The 10826-nt window shown below is 54.7% G+C and overlaps 4 protein-coding genes across 4 annotated transcripts in view; 2 read left to right on the top strand and 2 right to left on the bottom strand.

Moving 5' to 3' along the window:
• The window catches only part of GUITHDRAFT_119946 (hypothetical protein), a gene marked incomplete at both ends in the record, with an annotated part of 3175 nt that extends 600 nt beyond the window's left edge, over positions 1 to 2575 (bottom strand). Inside the window, one exon of the mRNA XM_005820760.1 lies at positions 26 to 2575. Within this exon, the coding sequence (XP_005820817.1) occupies positions 26 to 2575 (2550 nt within the window). The remainder of the gene's footprint in view (positions 1 to 25) is intronic.
• A 298-nt stretch (positions 2576 to 2873) lies between these two features.
• GUITHDRAFT_166356 (hypothetical protein) lies at positions 2874 to 4580 on the top strand (the record flags this gene model as incomplete). Its single annotated transcript, XM_005820759.1, has 8 exons — positions 2874 to 2893; positions 3181 to 3284; positions 3497 to 3804; positions 3855 to 3882; positions 3930 to 4056; positions 4103 to 4268; positions 4437 to 4500; positions 4550 to 4580. Exons 1-8 carry the CDS (start codon positions 2888 to 2890, stop codon positions 4578 to 4580), a joined length of 834 nt encoding a protein of 277 aa, XP_005820816.1. The 5' UTR covers positions 2874 to 2887.
• A 1134-nt stretch (positions 4581 to 5714) lies between these two features.
• Positions 5715 to 6614, top strand: GUITHDRAFT_147619 (hypothetical protein; the record flags this gene model as incomplete). Its single annotated transcript, XM_005820758.1, has 2 exons — positions 5715 to 5852; positions 6234 to 6614. The coding sequence occupies 2 exons, from the start codon at positions 5715 to 5717 to the stop codon at positions 6612 to 6614; spliced, it is 519 nt and encodes a 172-aa protein (XP_005820815.1).
• Positions 6615 to 8323: 1709 nt separating this feature from the next.
• Positions 8324 to 8809, bottom strand: GUITHDRAFT_119944 (hypothetical protein; the record flags this gene model as incomplete). Its single annotated transcript, XM_005820757.1, has 3 exons — positions 8324 to 8409; positions 8458 to 8686; positions 8735 to 8809. The coding sequence occupies 3 exons, from the start codon at positions 8807 to 8809 to the stop codon at positions 8324 to 8326; spliced, it is 390 nt and encodes a 129-aa protein (XP_005820814.1).
• Positions 8810 to 10826: the final 2017 nt, after the last annotated feature.

The raw sequence follows: 10826 nt of genomic DNA, 5'->3' as shown, positions 1-10826 counted from the left end.
AGGAGGAGGAGGAGTATGCTCGCACCTCTTTGAGGACTTTCATCTGCTTCTCCACGAAGGTCTTGCACATGTTCTCGTAGATCTGACGAATCTCAAGGCAACACTCTACCCTCTGAAAGTTTCGCAGCTTCCCGTGCAGATCTGCAGCCTTGGCGGCGCTGCCGTTGCTCCTGTTGGAGATGTGCAGCAGGAGGAAGGGAAGGAGGCTGGTGGAGAGGTAGAAGACGTTGCCGATGATATTCAGAAGTTTCTCCCTATCGTCCTCGACGCCCCTGGCCTTGCTTGCGATCGTCGTAGCATACCAGCTGGCGATGGAGCAGACCCTCTGCTCGAAGTCCTTCCGCAAGGAGCCGGAGAAGGAGGTGCCGAGGGACTTTTTCATGGTCAAGATCAGCTTAACAACTTGCTTCGTTAGGGAAAATACGCTTCCTGTCAGACGCAGGGCTCCCCCGTCCCCTCCGTCCTCCTCCACTATCTTCCCTCCTCCCCCGACCTTGCGGCTCGAGGAGCGCAGGTCGTCGAGGGAGTAGGAGAAGCGAGCCCAGCTTTCCACTGAGATCTGCTCCTTGACGTTGGAGACTATCTCCTGCAAGTTAGAGTCGACCACCCGCCACATGGAGGAGGAGATGGAGCGGGAGAACTGGTTCTCCATGGTGATGCCGCTCTTCTGGAGCTCGTGGCAGTACTGCTTGACCAGGTCGACGCACTCGCCGATCTCAGCAATGTCAGTGAGGATGAAAACTTCCTTGACGAACGCGATGCAGAACAGAACGAAGGTGTCGTTGCACCAACTGAAGAGGGAGGAGGGAGGGAGCGCGGAGGACGGAGAGGGGGAGGGTGGAGTGGGGGAGGGATCAGGGGAGACCGGAGTAGATGATGATGGTGAGGAGGAGGAGGAGGAGAGGATCTTCTGGAACTCAGAGCACGTCTGGACCATACAGGAGAAGACGGCGTTGCACAGTTGTGCGACGTAGAGACGCACGTCCGTCCGGTTGGTTCCGATGGCCTCGATGGCCTCTACAATAACTCCGGTCTTCCAGGACAGAAAGAGATCCTGCGCGTTCTCCCGCTGCTCCAGCTTCATCAGCAGCCCTACTGCTCGTTCGATCTCCATCATCTGGAACCCGGGAGTCTCGACCTGCTTCCATATCCCGTCCACAATCCTCTTCATCCTCTGCTCAAGGCATCGCTTCAGCCGCCATCCCTCCCTCGTGCTCGCACTCCCCTCTTCCTCCTCCCGTCCCTCCCGCTCCTTCTTCACGCAGCTCTGGAGCCACTCAACGGCTTTGTCAAACTTCCTCTCTATGATGAACATGTCGACGTTCTCCAGCGCCTCCGCCACCTCCTTCCCCAGCTCCTCCTCTCTGAGATCCACGGCTCCAGCTCGACCCTGCCGCTGCTGCCCCTCGGAGCTGCTGGAGTGAAGAGGAGGGCTGACCTCCGAGCCTCGAGGAAGCTCGTTGATCTGGGAGAGGCAGGAGAGCGACTCTGATGCTAGCAGCCGCAAGACCGTCAGGTCCTGCTGCATGGCAGAGACGGCAGAAGAGGCATGGATGAACTGGTCAAAGTTCTTGTGCACTACAAACCTCATCTCGTGCGCCACGTTCTGCCGGTACTTGTTCAGCTCGGGGATGGAGACGAAGTCCCGCTCTCCTCGGAACGCCTTCATCATGCTCTCCGCCGCAAAGTCCTGCGCGTCAAACCCGGAGGTCGCAGCCCTCCTGAAGTTCTTCTCCTTCTGCGAGCTCGCGTTGCTAGAGTTCTCAACCATCGTGATGCTCCTTGAAAGCTCCTCGATGTCCGACAGCGTCTCCGACAGCATCGCGTTCACCCTCTCCTTCACCACCTCCCCCCCCTCCTTCGAGCTGCCGCCCCCCGCCTGCGAGCTCTGAAACACGTCCGTCAGTGACCTCGTCCCTTTCTCTGCCCCCCTGTCAAGCTTTGTGCTGCTGCTGAAATGAACCCTGGCTGCGTGCTTGTCTCCCCTGTCGTCGTCGGTGCTCTTCTCTGCCTTCCCTCCCCGCTGCTGCTGCTGCTGCTGCTGCTGCTGCTGCTGAGCCATCGGCTGTTCGTCCTCTACCAAAGCCCGCATCTCCTTCTCCCTCGCTTGCTCCTCGTGGAGGCTGCAGGAGCAGAAGTACCTCAGGTCCGCCATGCTCTCATGCGTCACTTCCACGGTCTCCTCGAGCATGTCCTCAAGGATCCGCTGGACCTCCTCGAGCAGCACGCCGCATGCTTGTTTCCCTGAGGGGTTCTTCTTGGTGAATCGGAGGACTTTGTTGTGCGACTCGGGGGAACATCGCAACGCGAGCTGGAGAGAGTCCCTGCTGATACTGATAGCCTTGACCATGGACAGCTGGAGCGAATCTTTGAACTGAAGGTACTGCCTTCCATTGTCGCTCGTGAACATGTAAATCGCTCTGTGGGAGAGCCCCACGAAGACACGCGAGAACTTCCTGTCGGCGCCATATCTCTTCGCTCTGCATGCCCACAATAGCTCTTCATCCGCCTCCCCCAGGGCCTTGAGGACTGCGAGCACCCGCTTCTCTTGCATGAGCTCGTCATGTAGCGACATCTCTCGCCAAACTTACTGCCTCGGATCGATGAGACGATGACAGGGATACTGCTTCCACCTTCACAACCCTTCTCTCTCCTATGCGCTGCTATGCTGTCCTCTTGCCTCGTCTCCTGTCCTGTCCTGTCCTGTCCTCTCCGCTCCTCTCGTCTCTCCTCTCCTCTTCCCTCCTGCTTTGTTTCCTCAGCTCATTTTTCCCCGTGTTGGATGAATGTCATCTCCAGCCCGCCTCATCAGTGTTTCCAACGGAAAATAACGATCAATTCATCAAAGATAACTGTTCATAACGCTCAGACCGAAGGGTCGTCGGCAATGCAGGTGATGTGAGAGGAAGGAAAAGCGAAGGAAAGGAGGGCGCAATGGGAGAGGAGCAAGTTGAAGGGAGAGAAGGAGGATTATGGGCGATGAGGAGGAGACAAGATGAGACAGGAAGGCGGGAGAGAAGAGGGGTGGAGCAGTTGAGCAGGATAGGTCAAGTGATTGAAAGGAGAGAAGGGGAGGTTGAAAACGAAAGTACAGATGATCAGTAATGATGTACTATGGATGTCTAAGTGGGAGAAGTCGAGAAGATATGTGTCAATTTCAATTCCTGAGCGATCCATCAGGTGTGGAGCGCAAAGGAGCGAAGGCTCGCTCTGCTCGCAGCTGGAGTTTTGGCATGTGCCGGCTTGACGTGCTTGGTGGTTTATGGGACTCGAAACTCTCACAGGTGAGCTGATGTGCTGCAAGCTCTATATTCTGTGTCTTAGCCTGAGCAGATCGTGTTGACAGTGTTGCTGTGCCTGCATTGTTGTGCCTGCATTGTTGTCTGGTGTCGTTCCCTTTGTTGCAGTGATGGTTGCGCTCTATTTCAAGCTTTCATCTCTCCACTCGTAGCAGAGGATGCTGCCTGATGCCTGACCTCCTGACTTGTTTGCACAGAGCTGCTCTCACTTCAGACTGGCTGGACGGGTATCAGTGGGTGCCTCCATACCCCGGGGCAGGGCCAGAGACCCCGGACTGGCAGGTCACTCCGGCGTCCGTCGGGCAGGGAGCGCTGAACGCGTTTGATCCCTCCCACCAAGAGTCCAACGTGTTGGCAAACAGCTACGTCTTCCCCGATTACGCTCGCCGCTCTCGCCGCATGGCGCTGTACCAGTACCCCACCAAGAGGATGAGGATGGTGCCAACCAACTCCCTGTGGGTTGGATCGCCCATGAAGTTTCTGCCTCCTGATGGAGACTATCCCGGTACCTGCTTCCTCGTCTTCTCAGAGAGCGCCTGACATTATTTGCCATAGGCGGCTCCACTGGAATCCCTCTGGACGGGTTTGCACCCCTCCGCTCCATCACCTGCCTTGGTGACGTTCTCCTAGGTATCTGGCGTATGAGACTGGATGGGCCAACGACGGGCCGTTCCATGGAGAGCTTGCTCCGATGCAGGAGGCAGGCATCGCGTCAAGGGCTCGACCCACCTCACTCAGCATCATGGATCCTGGCCAGGTGACGTAGGCTTGACTTGGACCCATCGTCCTGACAAAGGCAGCAGGAGCCAGCTCCCTTCGACGATTGGGACCTGGGAAACCAGGCGGCGCAGCTGGACCGGACTTACGACGCGAACGTGTGGGAGAACGCGAGGCAGCCGCTGACGGACTACAACATGGGCAAGATCAGCTGCAACATGGGGTCGGACTGTCACGATGGGACCCATCATGGTAGGAGGAGGAGCGTCTGCGTGCGGGATAAAATGATGGGTGGCTCGGGGGAATGGAGGGAGAGGGGAGCTGATGGGTATGAAGTGGAGGAGGAGGAGGGAGGGTTTTGGGGGATTGATCAAGGGGATCCGGATGGAGGGTGGTGGGGGAAAATGATGTTGCTGATAGGTGGAGTTCATGATAACGGGATACAAATTTATGACAATTATCATACGGGGTCGATTGATCCCAGGTAAAGCATGCTGGTGATTTTTTTCTATCTCTGACTGCTGATCTTGTAGCTCCGACAAAAGTGTCAACCCTGAATATTAGAGGCGTTCAATAGCCCGAAGAACACAAGGACAAGTGGGTTTTGATTGTGAAGTAAAAGATTTTCGATTGTATGTCTTGTTCGAACACACCAGTCATGGAACAATATGTTTCAAGAGAGTGCTAGTCTCAAGAATACCTCTCATCAATCATCTCTTCCCCTCGCAGGACTCTGCATCCTCCCCGTCCTCCAGTCTCCTGCGGCAGGGTGAAACAGGCATTCGAAACAGGCGGAAGGCGCGAATTTCTTTACCCTATTCGAATAAAGCTCGCCTCGGGATATCAGAAAAAGTCAGAAGGTCATACCTACCCAGCAATTAGTAGAGAGCGCAAAAGGCAGCAGATAGACATGAAGAACCGAAGAGAGGTCCTTTCAATGGGACTATATCGCAACGCAACCGGACGGGCCGTGACTCAGCTCGGTATGTTTGTACCAGTACCTCCTTCCTGGTACAGTATAAAAAGCCGGTGGTAGTAGAGGGCTGGTACACTACTGAAAATCCATACTACTGATTGCCACAGTAGCCCGGTATAACAGTGTGATATCGCTTTTAGAATTTTTGTTGTACAGTCCTGGTACAACTTGATATTGCTGTATTAGTACGGTACAGGTTGAGCCAGTAGTGTGCATGTTAATAATAAAGGAGTACGAGAGTGTAATATTACTTTTAGATGGGGAACAGAGGAACAAAGATACAGACTATGCGGTATGAGGGCGATGAAAGGTATACTCCACTGTGCGCCTCTTCGTGAGTGGTATACCACCGGTCCTGGAAATTGTCAATGAAATGGAGGGGTGGGGTTGTTACCCCGAGTGTGTGCCTTCCATCCTCGTGTCAAGGTTCCCCCCTCGTTAGGTATGTCAGCAAGAGCTATCAAACGCAACGTTTCGGAGTCTTGCAGGCACAACTTCTTGTGGCCTTTTGTTACATCAGTACCTGAAATTTCACTCACTGGCAATACAGGCGTGCTCGTGACAAGTTTACTACTCAAAACGCATCGTTTCGTTCTTCAGGATTGAGAACGTTTCGCCCCCCGCCCGCGTCTCTTTTCTCCTCCTCGGCCTCTAGCACGGCAAGGCACATACCTTCCCGCTGCTTCCTCCCCGCCCCCGCCCCTCCTCTTCCCTCTCACTCCATGTCCCTCCGTGCTACCACCGTCCGTCCCCGTCCTCGAAACAACGCCCCTCGCAATCCTCTGCTCCCTGTCAACCTGGACACCAATGCCGTCACAAGCCTGTTCCACCTCCGTCAGGACAACGCAGCTCGGATTCTGGTGAGGCATGCGAGGAGCTGAGGGAGTGAAGACATCGGTGTGAGAGTTGTGGGGGGGATGAGGGAGGAAGAGCACAAAGAATGGGCCTGAGAGACAAGTGTAGATCAACTGAACTGAGAACGAGAGACACAGCTGCCTGCCCTCTACCGCTCTCCTACTGACTTTCTTCCTTCTCCTCTACAGGGCGTGTCCCTCACCAGCCTCAAGCTTGCCTGTCGCCGCCTTGGCATCTCTCGCTGGCCATACTCGAGGTACGCTGACGTCTACGGACCCCGCCACACGGCGCCCTCCCAGCTGCCGGAAGCCGGAGCGAGGCCGAGCGAGGGGCCCTCCTCCTCCTCCTCCTCCTCCTCCTCCTCCTCCTCCTCCTCCTCTGCTCAGAATGGGCCACAGCCTGAGGCCTCGTCGAGCTCTGTCAGTTCTTCTTCTGCCCCTGGCAGCTCTCGCCTACCGCTCGCCTCGCTCTCTCCTTCGTCCTCTCCCTCTGCCAGCTGGCAAGTCCCGTCGCCCTCTCTGAGCTCTCAGACGCCGAGGGAGTCGGGCGAGAAGATCAACGAGGACTGGCTTGCGTGGTACCTGAAGACAGACTGGCTGGAGGAGAACGTGGACTATCCGATACTTCAGATAGCCCCAGCTGCACCACGAATCCGAGGCGGCGGAACAGAGGAGGATGAAGAGGGTCAGAAGGGTGGGGAGGGGAAGGAAGGGCTGAGCGGAGGGAGTGAGGGTTGGGGAGTGCTAGATGATAGGATGTTTACGTGACCTAATACGAATGAGATGCCTCTGGTTGCTCGCTGATGCCCTTCCTCGAGTCTTGAACTGATCGACTTCTCCTGCGCATGTAGAAGAAGAAGAAGAAGAAAAAGAAAACTCACAGGCGAGACGATAGAGGGAAGTCAGGGAGGGTGAGAAAACGTTTGAAATGATGATGGAGCAAGATGTGCTGTGATGGGAGTTGATGTGGTTGAGAGAGAGAGGAGAGGAGGTTGTTGGCTACGGTGGGTTGCTGGAACTGTACATGACAAATGGGGACAGCTCAGACAGTCCTTCGATGCTGATAATAAACACAAATATCGGGTATGGATAAGTGTCACATCCCGAAGCTGTACGACGGGTTGCAGACGTCTACAGCGAATGCTCATCAAGGCACCTCCGCTGGATCACACACGAAGGTGAAGAGTAGAGATATGAAGATATCAGATGTATCAAATAAATCTATTTGATAACACGAACACACTATCGATCCGGCAGCTGTTAACGATCCTTTTATAGTCGAGGGGAACCACCAGGAGTGGTGACCACCCGTACTTGCTCCTCCTCGAGCTTCAGCTAATCGTACCAGTACAGCAGGCACCACCCGTACTTGCTCCTCCTCGAGCTTCAGCTAATCGTACCAGTACAGCAGGCACCACCCGTGCTTGTCACACCCTGAGGCTTTACCGGATTGAGCTTCAGCGGAGCTTGACAAGAACTTGCGCTGGAATTTCTCTATTAAGAGGAAAGCAGTGTGACAGGAAGAGATCTATCTCTGTTTATTCTCACACAACAAACAAAGCAAACCAACACACACTGATGTGGTACAAACAGACGTGGCTCACACGCGAATGGAGAAGAAGACCACCTGGTACTGACGAGGATGATCCTTTTACCCTTCGAAGAAGGAGACAGGAGTACCCGTCTCTTGGCTGAAGAAAGTAGGGGTGTTCTCTCCTTGGAAGTATGAGCTCTGACAGTACTATGCACACTCTGTCGCCCAACAGGGGTTGTATCTACTCCAGAGGTCCAGTAGCCCTTAGAGCCCTTGCTGCCTTCGTGACTGTAAGAGAAGAGCATAGCTACTCTTGCTGCCCACTCCTGCTCAATAAGATTCCTTCCTGCGGAGGCTTCAGCTCGCTTTCGCAGAGCTCTGATACCAAGATCCGTTGATGCTGATAACAAACACAAAATGTCTGGTATTGCATGCGATGCTGTACTGTTGTGATGATGAACTTGGAAGACTTGGGCAATACGTCAACGATGTGGTTCCGGTAGTGGAACTCTGAGGAAGACGAGGACGATGAGGATGAGGATGAGGAGGGAGGAGTTGGCGGGGAACGAGCAGGAGGAGGAGCAGGAGGAGGAGCAGGAGGAGGAGGGGGAGGAGGAGGCGAGTAGAAGGAGGAAGGAGTGGAAGGGGACGAGGGATGTGAAGTAGGAATGAACTCCAGCTGGATCAGACATGAACAAGTGCGTAGGGGAAGCGAGATGATGCATATGATTTGTGAAGTGAAAGAAAGATGGATGAGAAATAAAAGTGATGTCCTTCAAGCGCACTTCTCAGATTCTGCAACCTTTTCACGAAAATCTCAACGAGTTTATAACATATGTCCACTTCAAGGCTTACAGCATATCCATGGTCTTACAATCATTCTACTTATCATCATCAGCAACAAAGAACCTTGTTCTTTAAACCCTATGTTGGCGCAGCTTGCTCAATTGGGAATGTTCTGCGTGATGGGATAGCTTACATCTTCCTCCATCATTTCGCACCCCATGTACCAATCGAGCCACCCATCTCCTGAGCTTATATGAGCGAGTGGAGGACAGCAACACTCCCATTCTGAACCCTCAGCAGCTTCCTCCTTTCCCTCGTCCTCATCCGCAGCCTCTTTACCCTCCGCACCCTCTGCACCCTCCGGCTGACTCGCTGCCTGCTGGACACTCAGCTGCGATACTGCAGCCTGGCTGCTGCTGTTTGACAAGATCTCTTCAGAAGGTGGTTCATAACGGCTGTACGGCCATCGTTTGATGCCGAGGCGCCTGCAGGCCATCTTGAGGCTCGTCAGAGACATGCCCTGGCGCATAGCCGTCAGACACTTTCCTTCACCATGCTGAGCACTCACCAATATTCTAGCAGCATCCTCCTGTCTCCGATCAAACAGCCGGGCAAGGAGTCTTTCATCCACCCGCACAACCATCGGGCCGAAGTGGCTGTAGAGCTTCGAACGAGCATGCACGGTCACTGAAGGGAGGGTCGTGGCAGACATGGAAGTTTCGAATAAACTGAATCAAGTTCTTGGGACGTACAGATGTGGAGGAGGGTGTGAACGAAGAGAGGATCAGGTGTGAACGAAGAGAGGATCAGGTGTGAACGAAGAGAGGATCAGGTGTGAACGAAGAGAGGATCAGGTGTGAACGAAGAGAGGATCAGGTGTGAACGAAGAGAGGATCAGGTGTGAACGAAGAGAGGATCAGGTGTGAACGAAGAGAGGATCAGGTGTGAACGAAGAGAGGATCAGGTGTGAACGAAGAGAGGATCAGGTGTGAACGAAGAGAGGATCAGGTTCTAGAGCGAGATGATGGGAGCAAGGAAGTAGGAGGGGACTGGCGGGGTCGGAGCGTGGAAAGAAAAGAGGCGGCGGGTCTGGGGGTGAATTTTTCAAGTCGAAATTGAAACGTTTCGAGGGCGGCTGACAGGGCATAACTAGGGTAGGGTCCTTTGTGGGCAGGGTAGTGAGAAACTAGGGGGTGAAAATGAGTAGACAGAGGGGTGTAAGTAGGTAGTGGGTGGGGTAGGTCAAAAAGTGTATCGACTGCTGAAGCGTTGCGATATTCGGTAGTAATGATGATGATCAGCAGAGCTTTAAAAAGGCTGCAGTGATACCTCTACCCCACCCCCTATTTATCGGGATTTAGGAGGGGTTCAATCGAACCAGTCTGAGAGATGCATTGCGGGGTGAGTTTTTGTCTCGCGCTGCCGTCGTAAAGGATATCTACCACCCCCACCCCCTCTTTCGGGTACATTCACTCGATGACTCACCTACCACCCCAACAAGGACAAAATTACCCCTGTACCACCCTCATGTTATCAATCATTTATACGGGTGATCAGCCCATTGCTATCCAGGACCACCGGTGGTATCATCTGAGGGGGACCGTCCCATCCTGGTTGCGAGCTGGTCACGGACCGCACTGACCGTCATGGTGTTAAGGCAGCGGAAACGAGGGCCGACTGAGCCTCAGTGCTGGGGGTGGGGTACCGTAGTACTTTATTAATGGAATCAGGGGTACTAAGGGGTCCCACTGACGCCGCAGGGTTCGGAAGTTCATGGATGATGACCGGGTGCCCTCGTGACCGTGACTGTCACACGAGTCACACCGTGAAACAATCATCCCCCTCTAATCATTGAATTGCGTCCCAACGGGCCAGTCACCCGACCACCGTCCTATCCCAGTCGCATCAGCCTAGGCTAGCGTGACTCCCCAGTCTTGTGGCCCCGCGCCGCTGATCCCGGCTGATCGGATCCGACTGATGATCCGGTGGCCGGGCCGCCGCCACTGAGTGGCCCGGCTGCCCGGCCGTAATACCGTACTCCGTATGATGACGACGGTAGTACTACGGTAGTGCGCCGCCGCCGGGCCGGCACAAAAAAAAAAAAATTGCAATCAGAAATTTGCCAGCCCCCCCCCCTTCGACGCCGGTCACGGCTGAATGGAGCAGATCGGATCGCAACTCAGTTAAAACGGTGTTTGCTGTGGGCGATCTTAATCAGGCCGCCTGAGTCACAGCCACGGCGGCGTGACCCTCCGACTCCCGGGTCCGAGGCTCTCGCTGTACGCCGGGCTGTCGGACCGGCCAGTAACGCCGCAGACTTGCTGCAGTGCCTCCGGAACAAGATGCGTGGCCACGTCCACGCCGGGGCCCGGCCGGCCGGCGGCGGCCCGGGGCCCGCCGGCACTCAGTGCACTATTCAATGATTTTTTTATTTTACACAATCGCTTTTTTTTCTGCCTAAACTGAATTTGACTTGGGCCGGTGGAGGGTGGTATAGAGGGGGGGGGAGTACTATGATAGTTGGGGGTGGGGTAGCAGAAAATCAGCCTAAGATGGGTGGGGTGGACTTTGAAATCATAAATTCACAGTAGGGGTCACTTGTATTATGTACAGTAAGAGGGGTAGTCAGTGTAGTCAAAAGGGAGGGGTAGGGTGGTGTT

The sequence above is a fragment of the Guillardia theta genome (genome assembly GCF_000315625.1).
Source record: "Guillardia theta CCMP2712 unplaced genomic scaffold GUITHscaffold_165, whole genome shotgun sequence".
Taxonomy (NCBI): domain Eukaryota; class Cryptophyceae; order Pyrenomonadales; family Geminigeraceae; genus Guillardia; species Guillardia theta.
This window is presented reverse-complemented; position numbering and strand designations above follow the sequence as displayed.